Source organism: Schistocerca cancellata, chromosome 3 (assembly GCF_023864275.1).
Source record: "Schistocerca cancellata isolate TAMUIC-IGC-003103 chromosome 3, iqSchCanc2.1, whole genome shotgun sequence".
Classification (NCBI taxonomy): Eukaryota; Metazoa; Arthropoda; class Insecta; order Orthoptera; family Acrididae; genus Schistocerca; species Schistocerca cancellata.
Window position 1 is genome coordinate 566,036,466 of NC_064628.1, and position 22,471 is coordinate 566,058,936.

General features: G+C 39.4%; 1 protein-coding gene across 1 annotated transcript in view; it reads left to right on the top strand.

Annotated features, from left to right (window-relative positions):
• LOC126176432 (ankyrin-3-like) overlaps window positions 1-22,471 on the top strand; it is a 201,088-nt gene that overhangs the window by 121,833 nt on the left and 56,784 nt on the right. Inside the window, exon 6 of the mRNA XM_049923589.1 lies at window positions 6,377-6,475. Within this exon, the coding sequence (XP_049779546.1) occupies window positions 6,377-6,475 (99 nt within the window). The remainder of the gene's footprint in view (window positions 1-6,376; window positions 6,476-22,471) is intronic.

Genomic DNA, 22,471 nt, shown 5'->3' on the forward strand with positions numbered 1-22,471 from the left:
AGCATTTGTAATCAGTGTCTTCAAATATTCGCTGGATATATTTTAATCTCTGGTTTCCCCTACATATTTTTCACGTAACGGCTCTGTCACGTGCTAGGGAAGCTGTTCCTTGATGTCTTAACATATGACCTATTATCCTGTCTCTTATGATTCTAAGATTTTACCACATGTTCCTCGCCTCGTCGTTTCCGCGGAGAAAGTCATTTCTTATTAGTCCACGTAATTTTCAACATCTTCCCATAGCACCACATCTTAGATGCTCAATTCAATTTTTTTCTAGTTAATCCCATAGCCTACGATAGACTCCTACAAAACGTTGAGCCCCAAAATTACATTTTAAGAAAATTTTCCTGAAATTAAGGGCAATGTATGATCCATCATCTTGTCAAAAGCCAGATCGAATCTCAAAAGGTTTAGAAAATTAATTTCTGAATCTTACTCCAGACTTAGTATATCGATGAGCGACTGCAGTGGGGTTGACAAGTTTCTGATGTAAACCAAATTCTGTAAGGATACACAGCAGAGATTCATGACGGATACCGTCATAGGCTTTGTAAAATCGACGAAGCTGATCACTAGCGTATTTTTCCTGACGCTTTGGTGTTTCATTATACATTTACTCCATCCGGACAGGTGTCGGAAAATATAACGGTACTGACTGACTGCCGTGTCACTCTGAGCCTGTAGGCACCCTTGGCTACGGGTATAGAGGGGTGCAAGGTCAGCTCACCCGCTCTCCCCGCCGTTGTCAGTTTTCGTGACCGGATCCACTACATCTCGTTATGTAGCTTCTTAATTTGCCTCACAAGGGCTGAGTGCACCGCTCTTGTCAACAGCACTCGGCAGACCGGACGGTCACACGTTCAAATGTTAGCCAAACCCGACAGCTCTTAACTTCGGTGATCTGATGGGAACCTGTTTTACCATTGCGGCAAGGCCGTTGGTCTCATAATCCGTTGAAGGCTAATAATTTGATCAGGACAGCTTCACCCTGAACAAAAACATCCTTCCTATTCACCTAATACACCATCAAGCTGTTCATGAATTCTGAAATACAGAACTTTAGAGAAAATTTTTGTATGTGGTATCCAGCAAACATATATTCTGTAATTATCTGGATTTGATATTTCATGTTTTCTGTGCAGTAGATGTATTAAACAGGCCAACGAATTTTTTTTAATAAACCTTATTTACTTTGATAGCTGATCTTTATAGATTTTTATGAGCTGAAACCAAATCTACCCTTAGTTTTTTTGTATCATCCATAATTTTTGAGCAATATGATTTTTACTATATAATATAAAAATCCTTTGATATTCGGTAAAGGGGGAAATTAATGAAACGCTTTGTTACAACATAAGCATGGTTTGTATTTACAGTAAGTAACTTAAAACAATTATATGTGTTAATAGAGGTTTTACTTGTCAGCTATAATTGGTTTGTATTTTCTTTCTGTTTTTTCTTCGAAGCTACTCTTGTAGACTGTACATCAGAAAATACTTCTGTTAGAATAGACTGTGAATCATCTGGTGGTTCAGGAACTGGCAAATTTACGCCATGCCCTACTGGTTGGATGGCGGACGGAAGGTTAAAGTAGCTTTTTAACTTTGTTGTTTTCGAATTATGACCAGTAAGATCAACATTACAAAAGTAGCAGTCATCAGAATGATTTCTTGGTATCATAGGCACAGCAAATCTTAGGGCTTTTTTCTCCTTTATGGACCATTTCCTCAGATCTTCAACTCATACGGCGCCCAAGATTTATATTGATCACCAAGTTTAGATCCGAAGTATGATAGATAAACCTTTTCCACAAAGTCGGTAATGTTTAATCGCAAATTCACCACGAATATAACAAATACTGTCAACAGAGTTTCTACAACCACTATTAGACATTGTACTGAGCACATGTATAGGTAATGGGAAAGTCAGGTTATGTTGGCAGTAGGCCTGAGCAAAACACCATCTGTCAACATAGAAATGGAATCGACCTTTTTGGAGCCGGCCGGGGTGGCCGAGCAGTTCTAGGCGCTACAGTCTGGAACCGCGCGACCGGTATGGTCGCAGGTTCGAATCCTGCCTCGGGCATGGATGTGTGTGATGTCCTTAGGTTAGTTAGGTTTAAGTAGTTCTAAGTTCTAGGGGACTGATGACCTCAGATGTTAAGTCTTATAGTGCTCAGAGCCACTTTTTTTCCGACCTTTTTGGCCAGCAAATGCTTTTCAGCAGTGCTACCAATGTCATCTACATTCATTACACTTCCTTTTTAAATTATTTTAGCTATATAAAAGCTGTTACGTTCTTTAAAAAGTCGCTTAATGTAATAAATTTAGCTGTAAAATATGAAGAAATGTTGGGTGATACAGTTTTTTAAGTATCATATTTGGATGTCCCACCCTAACAAACATAAGAATAGGGTATTTTCAGCAAAAAAAAATTTCCGTCTTTGGCGTGTGTTATTGCAACTTTGCAATCCTCTGCCAGATTTTCAGTTGTCCAAACTTCAAAAATACATGTATGTAAATTCCGAATAGTTTCTACATTTGCATACATCCAAAGTTCTGCCACTAGTTGACTCTCACATGCTGCATTATAATTCCGAAGCGAATTGGTTGCTGCTTGTACTTCGTCTCGATAAGACTGAATTGTCATAACTGTTATGCGCTCCCTTTCCGTTCATATTCTTCATTATAAGAACTGATGAAACATGTTTTGACTGGTACTGTTTAAACGTCAGTTAGTAAATCTCTCGTCTAATGGCGACTGAATGCCTCCTTGATAGATTTTAGTGAGTTCTGATGAAATTTTCTTTTGATCCTTCTAATTTCTTTAGCTGTGCATTCGTCTAACACTAATTAAATTCTCCCTGAACTTTCAGTTTTCTTTGGTTGATCATTTAACCAAGGTTTATGCCTGCACAGGATTGCCATATCATATTCCTCATTCCACCAAGCATATTTCTTACGTTTCCTGAAGGAAGCAACTTCTTCAGCTAACGCTTTCAGTCCATCAGCCATTGCTGCTAAGTTGTCACTTAAAGGTGCTCTACATCTGTCGTAAGAAATCGGATTATTAATAATATAACTAGGTTTGTAAATTCTCTTTCTGTATAACTTTTGGGGTTTGTTTTTCCTTTTAGGTGTCAGTTTGATATTAATTTTTGACATACAGTGGTCTGAATCAGTATGGACGCCGCGGAGTACTTCGACATTATACATTTCCTTACGAAATTTCTGATCCATGCCCACATAAACTATCTGAAACTCTCCTGGCTTGTCGTTGGGACATTTCAAGGTCCTTAACTTACTTGTCCTTCTCTTAAACCTCGTTGTCCCATAAGCCAACCCATGTGTACTACAAGACTTAGTTAAGCCTTCTCCATATCTGTTTGTAAGTTTACGCGCTGACCATCGCCCAACCACACATCGAAATTTCTTCTGTCGTCCTGTCTTAGGGTTAAGAAGAATCTAAGTATCCGGTATGGTCGTTACCAGTCAGACGAGTTTATCCCAAAATTCTTCTCCATCATCCTTGTTAGTTATATTTTTAACATTTGTTGAAGCTTGGTCATTTATCAGTATGTAGATTTTGTTTCCCACCTTTATTGTTTATGGGGGATTAGGAGAAAAATCCTCCGTGGATTCCAATATTCTACTGTGTACCAAAAATTCACTCCATACTGGGAAACATTTTCTAGTGCCCATGATCCTGGTAGTCCTTTATAAAGCAGATATCCTCTTGTTTAGATCAGGTCCTAGTCTGTATTATGTAACATTGAAGGGCTCTGATAACTATATTAATCTATTTGTTAGATGTTTCAACTTACCGACTTTCCTTAAAGAATTGACAATTGATATTTACTGTTGCAAAATACAAAAACCTTCCACGTTTGTTAAATTGTAGCTTGTTATTGCCTATGTTGCACATTTATTTGTTTATTTAGTGCATTGCTAGGCGCTCCGTCTCGCCTTATTCTTCTGTGTTAGACCCAACTGTATCGGAACGGTGTTTTCGCCTGGATAATCCTGTTACGATTGTCCAAACCGGTGGATTCTTTCGATAGAAGACTCCTCATATATGTTTAATTATATGATCAATGATCAAGTTTCTGACGTGTGAGATAAATATAACGAGAAAATTACATTTCTGTTTGAAATCCTTATTTTTTGCTGAAATACCGATTTAGACTCTGGAAACTAAATGTGATGCGTAGTTAGAATCTAACTCACCTACAAGTGCTATTCTCATTCTTCTATAGATAATGTACGATAGTCTTTCATGAGACTGACGCCTCTCTCAGCTGGATACATTTCCAACTTTCATTTTAGTAGTTGTCCGTACAGAGGCAACGAAATTTTCACTTCCATGCTGCTGCAAATACTCTGTGGTGAAAAACTCGTCGTTGAAGTCAAATTTGGTGTAGAAAAAAAGAAAAAAAGCAGTTCAGTTCAATTTCGAAAATGTCATGGGTCTGACAAAATCTTACTTTTAATAACGTGGTCTCAAGATGCAATTTACTGATAATTTTCATTTATTCGAGAAGACGAATTAAGATAAAAGATTTTCAGAACAATAGAATCAGGAGACTGATATAATACTTGAAATTTCAGTTTTGTGAAACCACATGAGAAATATTGCCAGTGAGAATCTGATATTTATGAAATTTAGAAGCAGTGGTGACACTCAAACACAGTGCTTTGACTGTAGAAGGGGCACAGAACCACACGTCACACAGAATTTGATGAGTAAAATAGAAATTATTTTGCATTCTACTAGTGAAAACTGAAACTTTAGTGGAACACACAGAACATAAATATTTGCAAGAGGTGAGTCTGGATGACATAATGGCACACTATGAGATGATACCTAGTAATGAAAGTAAAGAGTTAATTCTAAAAACATTTCCTTCATTTATCATGTAACCTTCTTACTTTTCTGTTTCTATTTTTCTGTCTCGATAATCGCGTGTTTCCTCAATAATAATAATTTCCATCGTAACTGTTGTGACGCTTTGATCGACAGTTGATTTCTGTACCCCCATATTTTAGATATCACAGGTTTAGACACTTGAGAGTTTGCTTACAACTATTTTTATGAGCAAATAGGCAATTGCTGAGCCATAGACAGAACATTAGTGATGAGTTAATTTAAGGATTAGCACATCTTGAGATGAGAGCCTATAACATGGTAACCATGCACTTAGCTTTCCTGACATTTTGAGTCACACATTGTCCTTAGTGCAAGTGATGGGTCGGTGGAGCAGGGAGGTGAGGAGTAGGAGATTTGGCCAAATTCAAAGTGAGCCAGGCACTGGAGGAGGTCTGGCAACAATGCAGAGTTAGCCCGTTTTCCTGCCGAGGGTACACACTTGCGCCTGCTATAAACGTGCTCCTGACGTAGGAAAACTGCGCGACACAAAGCCAGTTCTCTCTTTGATTCAACACCCACGTGACTGAATAAATCATGTTCCTTGTTACATTCCATCTAACAGCCTATCGATGGTACTGTCTGCATACGCTGACAGCCATGCGAATGGGTGCTTTGGAACATGCACAGCAACATGGTGGGGGGCGGCTAAAAGAGACAGTATTATCCAATGGGGGAAAGTGACATGGACTGCCATTGGACCTGTGGTGGTAATGATAGACAGTGTGACGATTGTGGGATACATGAACGTTATTGCGGAGCACCAGCATCCCCTCATGTTTGTTGTCTTCTCTGATGCCGCTGGCATTTTACGGGACAATAACTGTAAGTGTTGCGAGGTCAGAACCGTGCTTTTCTGGTTTAAGGAGGACGACAGTGAACTCGAGTTGTTGTCTTCGCCACCATATTCAACTGGCCTGACCCAATATAACACATGTGTGCAGTATTTCGAACCAGTTCCGAGTTCGTACATCAAAAGCCCATAATTTGCTGTAATTGCATATCCTATGCATACGCATTTGATACCACATCTCTCTGGAAACCGACCAAATAATTACAAAACCCAAAGCGCGCAAAATTCACACTCTGTTGATTGGACCTACGTACTAATATTAAGGTGTCTTAATGTTTCAACTCATCGTTATATTGTAAAGAGAACTTCAAGTGGTGGTATTAATGGGTGCTTTGCGTTTTGTGTACTTTGCCCTGAAGATATAGCCTTTGAAACCAGTTAAAAATTTATGCGTCCTTTGGCTGTCAAATTCACATACTTGATGTGTAGTCAGTACATGTTGTTTCGAACGAGGTTACCATCCTTAACGCCACAGTTTAAAGCATCTGATAGAAACACTAATTTAGAGATCTGTAATAATGTAGAATGTTTATACAGATGCTGTTATGTCTGTAGGACTCAGTACCAAATTTAATGATTTTTTTACTGTTTTTACAGATGGTAAAGTGCCTAATGGGTCATAAACCAGATCTTAAGAAAACTAATTTCATTGGTTGGACGGCATTACACTATGCAGCCCGTAATGGACCACCAGAGGTAAGTAATATAAACTTTCTGTTTTATTTGCTACCGAGCATAAGTAGAGACAAATTAGGGATTCTGGCAGCACCTCTTTAAACTAGGCAATGAATACTGGCTTCATTCCTGCCAACAAATCTTGATGTTGTAGAACAATAGGAACAAGTGTTTAGTGGAACAGCACTTTACTCCATAAAAATGTCATACATCAGGTAAGGTAACACCAATCATAAGAGAAATCATTGTCCAAAGATCATGAATGGAATTTTATCGTTGAATGTCGAAGATCTATATGACATTACTTTTTCAAAACTCATCCAACTTTAGTTGATTTGAGATGCACTTCCTGTAGATATGCATAGTAACTTGCAGAAAACAAATTAACCCTTAATATTCTTCAGCTGAACACTAATTAACAAAACAGAATAACTCGTTGTTAATTTGGCAAACCCCTCAGTCCAGGATTTGGCCTTAACAACTATTAAGGTTAGTTAAAATTATAAGTTCAGTGCAATCAATAAAATTTGTTAATGTGTTACTCAAATAAGGATCCAGCAGCCACAGTTTTAATACAACAGATGAAATATCATTGGGCACAGCAGGGAACACACAGGGAACAATTATGGATCATAAGTACTAAAATGAAAATCAAAGCGACCCTGCGTTACCAACATGGAGAAAGTATATGAAGGTTCTCTTCGCAATCACTACAGTGGCATTAGATGAAAACATCATCAGCGCTCAAACATGGGCTCAAACTAAATGTAGGCTCCAGGTAGACAAACTAATCGGTAATCTTAAACACCACATAGAAGAAGGGAGGAAGGATGGATTTAACGTTTCTGTGACACCGAGGTGATTAGAGACAGAGCACATGCTCGGATTGTGTCGAGGATAGGGGAAGGAAATCGGCCGTGCTCTTTCAAAGGAACCAACTCGGCATATGCCTGGGGCCATTTGGGGAAATCACGGAAAACCTAAATGTGGATGGGCGGATGCGGGTTTGAACCGCCGTCCTCCAGAATGCGAGTTCAGTGTGCAAAGCACTATTTCACCTCGATTACATAGAAAACTCTTTCGACTGATCACCAGAGGACGACCATATATATATATATATATATATATTATCCAGATGGTACTATAATTCAAAGAGTTCGGACTCCTACAGACAGTCAACATCATGTTGTGTCCATCGAACCATCATCCCCTCACGTTGCACATATCGCCTTGTCGTGGTATTTAAATTGCTACAGGTGTGTGACGTCCGGAGACTGCGTATACGTCCTGCCATACGAATCAAGGGCACAGAAAATCTGGCTGAAATCCTGCAGAGGCCTATTTAGAATTCAAACACCATTTACTTCACATTAAAGATGTAAAATACAGACCTGCATAATTTCCATAACCTTCCAATTCGTGCTACCGAGGCGGGCGCCGCGGTTGTGGTTCTCTGCTGCCATGTTTTATGTCAGTGTTAGCCCCCCCCCCCCTCCCCGTCCATCGCTCACTGGCGTGAACGTCACACATTCATGTTCCCTCAGTTATTTGGTGGCAACTGAGAATGAAGGTCTTGGCATTGAAACCGGTCATGCAATAAATATAGAATTATTGGAAAATGAACCGGATTTTTTTTTCTCTTAATATAATTTGCTTCACTTGGTTCATTACAGATTAATACAGTTGACAACAGCTACGGAAATGGCTTTAATACTTTCAAGATGCCATCGCACTACGCTTAATTCACCTATTTGACATACTTAGCAAAATTACACTTCTATATTTTAATCCCGTTCTCTGGTTTGTACATTACTAATAAGCTGCACAATCACTCTGCACAATTCATTACATCATAATGCCTTAATTGTATTCAACTGTGCCATTCAGCGGAAGGATAGGGAGTACTAATCCTTGTACTTAGCCCACTGTAGTTATAAACCACACCTAATGATAGTGAATGACACTGCAACAATATAATTTTAGTAACGTAAGCGTTCAAGGCGGATCTTGCAGTCACGGACCCACATAACGAAATTTAACTTCATTTAGGTGAAGCCTTTCAAATGGTTCCAATGGCTCTGAGCACTATGAGACTTAACCTCTGAGGTCATCCGTCCCCTAGAACTTAGAACTACTTAAACCTAACTAACCCAAGGACGTCACACACATCCATGCCCGAGGCATGATTCGAACCTGCGACCGTAGCGGTCACGCGGTTCCAGACTGCAGAGCCTAGAACCGCTCGGCCACACTGTCCAGCTGAAGCCTTTCCTAAATGAGGTTTGGAGTGAGAGAAATGCACCAAAAAGATTCGCCTTCTCTGTGGGGCTTTACTAACGAGTTAACTGGTAAGATAAATCAGACGATATGAATTGGACGTGTTAAACGTGATAAAAGCTTCGCCATAACCTTATCTGCCCCATTACCTATAGCAGTAGTTTTTTAAACATCTGGCCGTCCCTCAACAATCTAAAGGCATGCAATGTTTCATGACTTAGTTTCTTTTTCCTCTTTGCTTGTATTCACGTGTCGTGGATTTGCGCAACGTCGACCTTTGCTGGTCTAATCATTCAGGGAGAGAGACGAATTCGCTTTAAAAGAAAATATGAAGTTCGCTGAAGTATTTTTGTATGCCACATGGACAGTGGTGTTCAACGCATAACTCAACGAAGAAAGTGTATTATTCCAGTTACTGTTGTTGTTGTCGTGAGAAGCAAGCAGCGGTGCACATAAGGTCCTGTTCACAAGATCTGCAAATGAGATAAGTGTGTAATTTGGGATTAGGGTGGTACGAGCTAAACTTAATTCCAAACAAATATTACTAAAGGCAGCTGATGTGACGACCGAGGAATTATCTGATACTAAGGATCGACAGAGTTCAAAGATATCAATAATTTCCTCTAAGAACTGCCGGCGCTATGACGTTGCTAGTGGGAATTAACCCTCAAGAACACGTTCGCGCGTCCACGAAAAACTAGTGCAAATCGGATCTCTTCCCTGGACGTGGAAAGTTCAAACGTCCCCTTAGAACAAATTATACACGACTGTGCTTAAACTGACATACAATATTTTTAGCGCAACGCAATCTGACTTTCAAAAATCCCTACAAAAGAATGGCCCTGACTAACATTAACCTATACCTTTCACAAATCACTTACCTCACAAAAATCTTCATTACTCAACTACTGCAATACAGCGAGCGCCACTACTGCCAGCTAAATAAAAGATTCAAACTACTGAAGGCACTAACTACTGATAGGGATGGTTAGCAAATGAAAGATGATAATAGAGAACAAACAATGTATTTACCTTAACAGTCATAATATATATAGGAGTTCATAACATCCAGTATAACAAATTTCAAAACTCCGCCATCTCTCTCCCCACATCCACCACTGCTGGCGGTTCACCTCCAACTGCGCAACGCTACGCGCTGTTCACATCCAGCTGCCGCTGCCCAACACTACAATGGCAGACAACAATGCAAACTAGCCACAGACTGCACACAGCACAGCCAGTGATTTTCATACAGTGAGCGCTACGTGGCGGCGGCGTTACCAATATAAGAACCTAAACAGCCTACTTACATAAAGAAAACACCAACAGCCTACTTACATAGCCCCCATGCTCCCCACAAAATGTTTTACAAAATATTTTTGGGCAGTGGCCAATAATGATTTGAAAAAATTTTTCATAATTACAATAACAAAGATATCAAATGCACACACTTATTTATACAATGTTGGTCAAAAGCTAAAATTTTCTCACAGTCCATAAAGACAGTCCTGATCATTCATCATAATAGTAATTACAGTTTTTTTCACAAAGTCTCATTACTAAAAGAAATTGCACACAGAAGTAGTGGATTTCCATGCAGTCTTGAAGAAGTAGTGTTGTCCTTCCAACGGAAAGACAGTGCTGACTCTTGACATGCAGACAGGTAATGGGCCACAACAGAGCAAACCCACAGCAGAGTCAGTCGAAGTTTTGAAGAATATTGGTAGGTAGGTCATCACAGAGCAGACCCACTGTAGTCCTGGTAGAGATTACGGTATTGGTGGGCCACCAGAGGTGCAGACCCACTGCAGTCCTTGTAGAGATAATGGTATTGGTGGGTCATCAAAGGTGTAGACCCACTGTAGACCTTGTAGAGATGGCCAGCAGCCAACTGTTGCGACTGTGCAGGTGCACGTTCACCATCGAAGAGTCTTGCGGAGAATATAGCAAGTCCATAAACCACCACTTGTGCACTCACAAAGTTTTTGGAATTGTCCTTAGAACCAGCAATGCTGTTATCCAGTCCCTTGATGAATTATTAACACACATGTAAACACTAACAGTCCCTACTTCTCACATATTGTCCATATACTATGACCAACAGAAAAGTGTGCAGTGAAATGTAACTTACAAGTTAATAATATGATGAACTGGTATCAATTACAATTTTATAACAATAGAATACAATTACAAAGGTACAAAATACATCATTAAAGAACATAACAATACAGATAACATTTGTAGTACAGGCTTTACAACAGAATCGAAATAACATATACATCAGTGTTATAGGAATTATGACATGAGTACATACATAAAAGATAAGAATAACTTTTGAAACATCAACTTCACACATGAGCAACAAAACAGAACACATAAATAATGTCTAAACATCTTTACAAGGTAAATAACATATTATTAATGCCAATTATATTTGAGGATAACAGTATTCCTCATCATAGTGAATGTAGCTTAGTATTAGGAAAATTCTACAACATAAGTCTTATCAGATAAACATATAAAGACAGGAAGAACATAAATACACAAGGGTACACAAACACATAGTGGGATAACACAAAAGGAAAGGACAGGGTTTGTTTTCTGTGCAACATTTGGTACTGTAGTCCAACCCAATACTTCATTCCATAGATCGTTCCTCTTATTTCGACATTTGCTCCAGCCAAAAAATTCTATCCAAGCATGCTTTCTGTATTCTGTTCACACATTTCTTACCTCATTATTTATTTACCATTATCTTACCTCAACATTTATTTCCAAGAAAATCCTACCTAAACCTGTTGTCCCTAAACCCTACTTTATTTGTTCATATCCTCTTTCAAAATTCTTCTTTTTTTTGGCCACACCATTTTCTTATAGCTTCTCAATGCATTTCTTCCAATTCATCATAGTTAGTTTCTTATATAGTCTAGTCTACCCCCTCTTAAGCTAACTTAAATCTACTGAGCTCAGATGCTAAACTAAGGGATGAGGCAATGCGGCGGCACAAAACAATTAACAGGAACAGCAATGACAAAAAAATGCAAATTGTCAGCAGCAGTAAATCTAAATTAACAGAGAAAATGCAACATTACAACTAATATGAGCCAATGTGCAGCAACAAGAAAATTAAATCAGTAGTAAAACTAGCTTAACAGAGTAATACAAAGTGAAACTTAGTAGCACAATGCCTGGCAAACAGCAGCAACAACTTATATCTGAACATGACATAGCTCAAGCAAAAAATAGTACACTATAGACAACAATGCAGATAAAGGAAATGTATAATCACATCTTAATGTCTATGTAATTAAAGTAGTGCCCCCAAAAACTAATTCTACAAAAAATACCCAAGTACTTGAAAAGAAAATTATATATGCAGTTACTGTTATTAGTCCCTTCTTATTATTCTTTCCATTCCAAGAGCTCCTTTCTCGAAGAATGTGGATCAGAAAATAATTATTTAATAGATCTGTTGACAGAAAGTGTTCACATTAGCAAATGCATTTCATTTTATTTTATGAAACCAATGCTGCAAGACAGCTGGAAACCAGATATCAAATGAATTAAGCAACTATGTACAAAGTAAAGCATAAGAACATCATTCAGTAGTCATGAGGCATTTCATAAGTTAGTAGAAAAATCTCTCAACTAGAGAGACAGTAGTCATAATCAGGTGTATAGACATAAAAATATTTCTCGTCATTTCATTAGGCATTTCAGTAAATATCATAAATTAAGAGCTCCACAGTGTAATCATATGTTTTCAAGTTCAACCATGTCGTTTTTGCGATGCTTTCTACAAAGGAACGTCAATAGCGAGGATAATGGCCTCCCTTTTTTTTTCTCCACCTGTACCTCTGAAAGGGGCACACGCTAATGGCTTTTTCCAGGCGACTGTCGCCCAGCTGGGTGCCCACGACGCATTACGTGCAGGTGGTCACTTAACTTTCTTACCAAAATATTTATGACAGCAGTTTCCACTACAGTGACAGTCTCATATAAAAAATATTTCACAGGTCAAGAATTTGCGTTACAAATCTGTAGAAACAAAATCCTATAAATATAACAGTGTCCAAAAAATTTTCGCCGGCATTGTGATACATTCACACATATACACACACATTTCATAACTCTTAAAGTACGATTCTTGGTTTCCAACATCCTTTTTCACAAGTCAAGAGTCCCTCCCCACTATTCATTACTCCTTACGTTATTACACATATACGTATTCATCGACACTCTTCAATATTTCATCATTATAAATATGAAGCATAATCAAATAACTCATATAGCCTCAGCCTATTAATCATAAACATACCTCAGCAGCATAATACACATTGTCGTCATAATAATAACATCATAACACCTCAGTCAAATCTCAAAAACGTTGTAGCTTTCTGCAACAATTTCAAAACCTAAAGAAAACTCTCTGCTCAGTTCAGTAGTGTCATCTACCTCAAACGTACTTTAAAAATCATGATCTCATACCAAACACATCATTCAAAGCTCTCATAGTATCACAATGGTTCCGAAAATATATGAAGAGTTCACACAGTACAGACAAAATACAATTTCATAAGTGTGAAGTTATCCAACTGTGTAATTGTGTAAACATGTGTCACTGATGTAAAAAAATGTTATCTCTCAGTTAAATGATCAGATAGCTGTGTATTTTATGTGTTAGAGAAATATGGTACCGATGTGTAAAGTTGTATAAGCAAATACCATATTAGCTAGGGCTCCCTGTGCTTGCCAAACACATGGTACACAAAGTAAGCGTGCACCCCCCTGAGGATTATTGTAATTATACCCTCAGGTGTTACAGATTACAGCAATGGAATGAAATGTATTACGGAAAACTTTCTTTGTAATTCAAAAATCTTTAAAAATAAATGTTTGAAGTACAAAATTAATCACTCAAATACGTGTCCTGTAGCGCTAAATGTGCGTCTTGCTGTAAGATAATCTCTGTGGAAGTGTCGTAGTTATCGTCCTCCAAAAGCTAAGTTCTGCAGAAGTCAATGTACTTACCTCATGATAAAAAAAAGTGAAATGCTTTGCGTATAGATATCTTACTTATTACGCTTATTGCCGTGGTGAAGAAAGTACTGTGCTGTAACGTATTGTTGTGCTACAGAAAGGGCTGTCTCCTTGTAGCTGTACCACAAAAGTTACTACTAAAACATGTTTTACTTTCCAGAAGAATTCAGAAAAACCGTGCAGATATAAAACAGATACACCGCAAACAGATTCTAAGTCTGACAAAGCATACTAATAATGTAAAGTGAAAAGTTATATGGCAAAGACAAAGTTAAAAGGCAGATTATCTTTCAATAAATGGTTTTACATGTGAAATGTGGTGTAAACCTTTGCTCTTCCTAGTATGCAGAGTTTCAACTTTAACGCAATTATCATGTGGTATACGTCGGTAAAGAATACTGGAATTTTTCTCAAGGTTAGCATCTATGTTATTTTTCTCTGAGCTAGCCAGCGCACGTGGCAGCCTGCGGTGCGAGTCATTGTCTGTTCCTTTGTTGGCGCGCGTCGTTGTTATTGGGATTTGGAGACCTAATTTCTACAAATTCACGTTGCCCAGAGGGCCCAGCCCTGTTTAAACCCCGCCAGTTCTGATGCAATTCAGGTCTGTCGTTACGATCATATCGTCTGTCGTCATGTCGGTAAATTCAATAGTTTCTTTCTTGTCGGTCACGTGGTGGAGAATTTCTCCCTGAGTCGTAACTGCATGCTGGACCATTGCGTCTAAAGTTATTCTGTCTCCCTTGATAATAATTATTTTGATTCCCATATTGTCTGTTTCTCTGATTGTCTCTCTGATAGTCATTACCGCAGAGAGGTGATCTTTCCCTGTAATTATTTCTACTCTGCCAACGGTTGTCATACGGGTGGTGTCTCTTTTGGTCACAATTTACGTTGTAAGAATAGAATTGTCGTGTGCAGTTATTGTTTCTATCGTCACGGAATTGTGACGGATGTGACCTGTAGTGATTGTTTTCCTGTTTTCGCATCCCGTGACTGTCTGTGTCAATTTCTAATTCTTGTAAGAGTCCCTGAAAGGCCTCAATGTCGTCTTTGCAACGTCCTGCCAAAATAATATGCTGTAAATGTTCAGGTAATTTGATTAAGCAAATGCGGATGAGTTCTGAGGGGCTGTATGGGTTTGACAGGTACTGATTCTTGTGCAACATGTCTTCAAAATGTTTCACAAGACTGGAAAATTCAGATTGTTCGAAATGTTTCATCATTATGATGCCATGTTTTACTCGATCTTGTGTGGCTTGAGACCAATATGCTGAGAGGAAGGCATGGTAAAATTCTCCTTCACTGTGGCAATCGTGAATGACCGATTGCATTCTTACAGCTGGTTCATTCTCTAAATAGCCACACATAAATTCTAATTTGTGCTCTAATGACCAGTTGGGAGGAAAACAATGAGAGAATTTATGGAGCCACGCTTGTGGATGAATGTCGTTGGCAGAATTCTTAAACGTTTTGAATTTACGTGTAGTAATGAACAGCTTATAGTCAAAATCATCATGTCAGCGAGTCGCATGTCGGTCATTGTTACGTCGTGTTGGCGGTTCCATCTCAAAATTCGGTGTACCTTGCCAATTTCTTTCATAATTTCCGAACTGTCCTGTGTTATTACTTTGTGGCTGTTCCGTATTTCTATGTCCCTCTTCCCGTATTGGAACGCGAGTGTCCTCTGAAATACGTAATTCTTGTATTACCTGTGTCAGCTGATCTTGTACTTCCCGGATTTCTCTTTGGTGTTACGTATCAATTTGATTCAGATTTTGTTTCAGTTTCCTAATTTGTTCGCACTCTTCTGTGTTATTAACGACTACCGGTTTTGTGTCATTCAGATTATCATCTACCTTCGTAGATAAATTATTTAGCTGATCCGAAAGTTCAACTACTTTCTCTGATAATGAACTAATTTCCTCCATGTGTCTTTCTGAACCAATTTTCAGAGTATCTACTGTGTCCTTTAAGTTTTCTTGAGTTTTTGAAAGTTGCATAACCAAATCGGTAGATGCAACTGAGACAATTTTAGCTTGCAAGGTCTCATGATTTTCATGAACAATAGTTTGCAATTCTTTTATGGCTGCTTCATGATTCTGTAATGCATTTTCATGACGCGCAAAAATAGGTAGGAAATGCTCACAAATTTGTGTTCTTACGTCATTACAGACTTTCTGACATTTGGATTCAATGTTATGTAACTCAGCAGTTAAATCTTCACGTGTTTGTTCGAGAGTTTGTTCCAATGAGTCTAACTTTTGAAGCTTTTGCTGTGTTTGTCTCTGATTTTATTCCATTGTGTGTAACTGTTGCTGTGTTTGTCTCTGGTGTTGTTCCATTGTGTCTAACTGTTGCTGTGTTTGTTTCTGATGTTGTTCCATTGTGTCTAACTTTTGAAGATTTTGTTCCATTGTGTCTAACGTTTGAAGATTTTGTTCCATTGTGTCTAACTGTTGCTGTGTTTGTTTCTGACTTTGTTCCATTTTTTGCATTAATTGCAATAATAATGTATTAGTGTCTGGAATCTGTTTCTCTATGCTTTTTGGCAGTGCGTTTTCACCAGCAGCATTCACATTTTGACAAGCAGAAAATGTGTCTTGACTCATTTGAGAAAACGGTGAGGACCCAAAACCTAAGTCTACAGTATTTGCGATATTGTGTTCTGTCATTTCGGATTCCTGAGGCGAGCTATTGGCGACCGATCGATCGATAATGCTTCCCTGTTCACTACCTGTTTGACTATCTACACCATTATTTGCCGCCCGCTCCATTTCCCTATGCACAATTACCAAATTACTACTTCGAATGTCTGTTAATTCACTACCCAGTGGTGCTGATAAGCTACGCTCGTCGTCACTATTATTTCTCAGTTTACTTTGGAGCCTAGTGTTACGTTTTCCACACGCCATTATTGTCACAATATTTCACACGATAACACAGAAAAGCACAATTTGAATAGCAAAAATAGGGGAACACATTAACATAGCACTGAAAATAATATCTAGTTAATTGCAAGCGCAGCTGCGAAATACTTGGTGCAAATCTACATGCATGCCACAACTGTTTTACTGTACAACAATGAAAGACTGCAACTACAAAGGAGATTCTCTCTACAATTACGCAATAGCAATAAACAAAATCTACACTAATTACACAAACTACAAGAAAAATTCAGAAGATTCCAGTGAGGTATCCTGGCAGGGACGACATATGAAACGTCCCCTTTCAACAATTATACAAGACTGTGCTTAAACTGACACACAATATTTTTAGCGCAACGCAATCTGACTTTCAGAAATCCCTACAAAAGAATGGCCCTGACTAACATTAACCTATACCTTTCACAAATCACTTACCTCACAAAAATCTTCATTACTCGAACTACTGCAATACAGCGAACGCCACTACTGCCAGCTAAATAAAAGATTCAAACTACTGAAGGCACTAACTACTGATAGGGATGGTTAGCAAATGAAAGATGATAATAGAGAACAAACAATGTATTTACCTTAACAGTCATAATATATATAGTAATTCATAATATCCAGTATAACAAATTTCAAAACTCCGCCATCTCTCCCCCCACATCCACCACTGCTGGCGGCTCACCTCCAACTGCGCAACGCTACGCGCTGTTCACATCCAGCTGCCGCTGCCCAACACTACAATGGCAGACAACAATGCAAACTAGCCACAGACTGCACACAGCACAGCCAGTGATTTTCATGCAGAGAGCGCTACGTGGCATCGGCGTTACCAATATAAGAACCTAAACAGCCTACTTACATAAAGAAAACATAAACAGCCTACTTACAAAGTGATCTACGTAATCTATATACTAGGGACGGTCACTTGAAAAGGAGACAGATGCACGTGTGGTTTTGGTAACAGTAAAACAGTTGAAGAATATGGAGACATGGAGAGACTTATAAATTTTTTTCGCACCACCTCATCAACTGCGACTTCTAATTGTTTCACTCACGGGGGAGGCAGGATGTCGTGGAATGATTTGAGGTAGCTCTAGTTTGTACTCCACGTACCCTTCAACTGCTCGACGATTAGTGACAACTGCTCTAAATTCTTCACACAAGTTCTGCAGCTATACACGAGGCCCTGTTACCAAATGACTCAACTCAAAAGGAGATGACATCTGAGAAGCATTTCAATAACCGCCGAATGCACATTGAAATGACCAACGTGCCTAAAAAGTTTAAAATCCGTTCGTAGAGATAAATCAACGCAAACCGTTTCTTAAGCCAGTTACGCACTAATCAGACATAAAGGAAAAAATTACCGAAATGACAGCCCCTCAATGATCTTGATCTTAAATGTTCCTGAGAAATTATGTATCTGCAACTTAATCAGATCAAAATCTTAATTTCGCTTGTACTGGCCACCTCACACAGGCCACCTGCCGTGGAAAATGACAGATCTACGATTATTCTTATGTACTACATAAAAATCCTGACTGATTAAATTAACTGCCCATATCGACAGTGTATATAATGGTTCCCCATTACCACCTTTTTTTTTTAGTCATCAGTCTTCTGACTTGTTTGATGCAGCCCGCCGTAAACTTTACTCCTGTGGCAACCTTTTCACCTAGAGCGGAACTTTCGATTTGCGTCCTGAGTTATTTAAGGATATATTCCAATCTCTGTCTTCCTCTACAGCTTTTACCCTCTATAGCTCCCTCTGGTACCACGGAAGTTATGTCCTGATGTACATTCTTCTGGCCAATGTTTTCCACAAACTCCTTTCCTCGCCGATTCCTCAAAGCACTTCCTCGTTCTCTTCCTTATCAGCCCACCTAAATTTCATCGTTATTCTCTGGCATCACGTCTCGGATGCTACGAGTCTCTTCTGTTCTGGTTTTACTTGCACCTTATTCCGTCTGACGGTTTATTTTACCGCATAGGCAGCAGAATTCCTTTACTTCACCTACTTTGTGATCGGCAGTCCTGGTCTTTATTTTCCCGTTGGTATCATTTTTCCTACTGCTCATTACCCCACCCTCAAACGACAGATAAGGGCGTATATACTTACGAAACATCCCTGTTTCCAATCTGATTTTCTTCATTTCCCAGTATTCTTAGCCGATATAGTCTCCCTAAATTTGCTTTTCACAGAACTCGATATATCAGAAAACATCTACTTTATAGACCTATAAATTCTTCTTTTATCTGCCGCCATCATTACTGTTCATGATGTCAGAATTATTGTCATTATTATTATTAGGTTATTATTATTATTATTATTATTATTATTATTATTATTATTATTATTACTATTATCACTATTAATCGCTACATCTGCAGGAGTACAAGTAATGCAAGCATTAACTTTCGAAGTTCGTAGTCAGTATAATTTAGTCAAACCGCCACTGCAGACACTAGTTGTGATTCTAAAACTGCTATTTTCTTAAGTTACTATGACATAATTCGTAGTGTGAAACCGTAGACTGAAGTAAGAGGATGTCTGATGGCAATAATCAGATCAGATTAAATATTTAAAGAAATAAATAAATAATTCTTGGCGTTAACCTGAATGTGTGAGCCGTTGAGTTGGTTGCGTGGTAATACTTGCACTTGTAGGGTTTTACAATCTGCGGAATTGTGTATATTAAATTTACCGAAAGTCTGACGATATGTAGCCCATTCTGCTCCGCAACATGAATAGTCTTTTCGTTCCAACAATTTAAGAAATTCTGATGACATTTTATCTATCGCTTCGGCCATATTTGACCTTCAGTCTTCCAAGGTTCTTTTAAATTTTAATACTAATATTGGATCCTCTATCTCTTCTATGACAACTCCTCCAACCCCTCCCCTTCCTAGAGGCTTTCAGTGTCCTCTTTCCTACTACCCACTTTCTCCTCTGCATTTACCAGTGGAATTCACATTGCACTCTAAAAATTATGGACCGTGCTTTTAATTTCATCAAAGGATGTTTTTACACTTCTGTATGCTGAGTCATTCCTTATGACAAACATTTCTTTTACAATTCCTCCACATTTTTCACACATTCCACCGTAGTTTCCCTGAACTTACTTTTTATTTCATTTCCGTTTGGCATATATTTCTGTATTGCTGAAATTAGCTGAAGATACTTGTGCTTCCTTCTTGCAGTAATTCAAATGAAGAATTTCTTCTGTTCCTCTTGGTTTATTCAAGGTTACCTTCCTTGTTCATATGTTTTTCTTCCCAACTTCTGTGATGCCCTTTTTAGAGATTTTGATTCTTCTTCGGCTGATCTACCTATTAAGCTATTATTATCGCAGTATCTATACCTTCAGAGAACTTCATGAATCTATTTTCATTCCTTAGTACATCCTTAACTTACTTTCTTGCGCACTGATTCTTCCTAGCTAAACTCTTAAACTTCACCCTGCAGGTGTCCATTGGCTGTTCACTCCAATATTATTCACATAATAGTATAACTACAGCAGCTCAGCGTCATACTTCCAGTACTGCAGAAATGTTATTGATAGAAAAATTGAATACCACAGAAATGTCATTAATAGAAAAATTTACAATTTTGATCTGTGTTGTAACAGCATTAGCACAACAGATTTAGTGATATTACAGTGTTCAGTTAACCATCGTATTATTTCTTATCAATTAAGCACAATGTGGTCGAATCAACTGGAGCTAATTCTACAGAGCAAATATATAGCACGTCGATTGGTCGATGTGACCTGCTGCTTACCTCTTCGCATATCTATCTCTCAATTTAATTTCAGATGAGTACACATTAATACTTACGTAAAAATATATGTGCATAGAATGTTCAGTCTACTTCTTCACTTCAACAAATTTTCCTCTTATGAAACAAACATATTACATTATTTCAATGCACTAAAATTAATTCAAAATATGTAGCCAATCTGGTATTCTTATCACATAAGAAAATAAAAAGAACCATTTTCACCAATCTGAGCTACCGAGGATTAGCAACTCACTTTCAAAATTGTGTTATACACTCCTGGAAATGGAAAAAAGAACACATTGACACCGGTGTGTCGGACCCACCATACTTGTTCCGGACACTGCGAGAGGGCTCTACAAGCAATGATCACACGCACGGCACAGCGGACACACCAGGAACCGCGGTGTTGGCCGTCGAATGGCGCTAGCTGCGCAGCATTTGTGCACCGCCGCCGTCAGTGTCAGCCAGTTTGCCGTGGCATACGGAGCTCCATCGCAGTCTTTAACACTGGTAGCATGCCGCGACAGCGTGGACGTGAACCGTATGTGCAGCTGACGGACTTTGAGCGAGGGCGTATAGTGGGCATGCGGGAGGCCGGGTGGACGTACCGCCGAATTGCTCAACACGTGGGGCGTGAGGTCTCCACAGTACATCGATATTGTCGCCAGTGGTCGGCGGAAGGTGCACGTGCCCGTCGACCTGGGACCGGACCGCAGCGACGCACGGATGCACGCCAAGACCGTAGGATCCTACGCAGTGCCGTAGGGGACCGCACCGCCACTTCCCAGCAAATTAGGGACACTGTTGCTCCTGGGGTATCGGCGAGGACCATTCGCAACCGTCTCCATGAAGCTGGGCTACGGTCCCGCACACCGTTAGGCCGTCTTCCGCTCACGCCCCAACATCGTGCAGCCCGCCTCCACTGGTGTCGCGACAGGCGTGAATGGAGGGGCGAATGGAGACGTGTCGTCTTCAGCGATGAGAGTCGCTTCTGCCTTGGTGCCAATGATGGTCGTATGCGTGTTTGGCGCCGTGCAGGTGAGCGCCACAATCAGGACTGCATACGACCGAGGCACACAGGGCCAACACCCGGCATCATGGTGTGGGGAGCGATCTCCTACACTGGCCGTACACCACTGGTGATCGTCGAGGGGACACTGAATAGTGCACGGTACATCCAAACCGTCATCGAACCCATCGTTCTACCATTCCTAGACCGGCAAGGGAACTTGCTGTTCCAACAGGACAATGCACGTCCGCATGTATCCCGTGCTACCCAACGTGCTCTAGAAGGCCCTGGCCAGCAAGATCTCCGGATCTGTCCCCCATTGAGCATGTTTGGGACTGGATGAAGCGTCGTCTCACGCGGTCTGCACGTCCAGCACGAACGCTGGTCCAACTGAGGCGCCAGGTGGAAATGGCATGGCAAGCCGTTCCACAGGACTACATCCAGCATCTCTACGATCGTCTCCATGGGAGAATAGCAGCCTGCATTGCTGCGAAAGGTGGATATACATTGTACTAGTGCCGACATTGTGCATGCTCTGTTGCCTGTGTCTATGTGCCTGTGGTTCTGTCAGTGTGATCATGTGATGTATCTGACCCCAGGAATGTGTCAATAAAGTTTCCCCTTCCTGGGACAATGAATTCACGGTGTTCTTATTTCAATTTCCAGGAGTGTATGTGGCATTATTTATTATAATGTATTGTATTTTACATGCATTTATGTGTGTGTCTCTGCTAGATATTTGTCAGGGCAGGAGTAAAACAAATGTCAATCAGTAACAGTATCAGTAATGAAGTAATGATTATGAACAAACTTTATGCATCTCACAGTTTTCGTATTCTTATTTTGAGGTACACAGAAGGAAACATGTTAGCCCTTTGAGAGTAAAGTTATTATAAATATATTCTTATAAAAAATTAAAAGAGAGGTAGGCCAGCGAGTAAGTACAATGTTCATGAAGGACAGGTGTTCGCGTTCTGTTA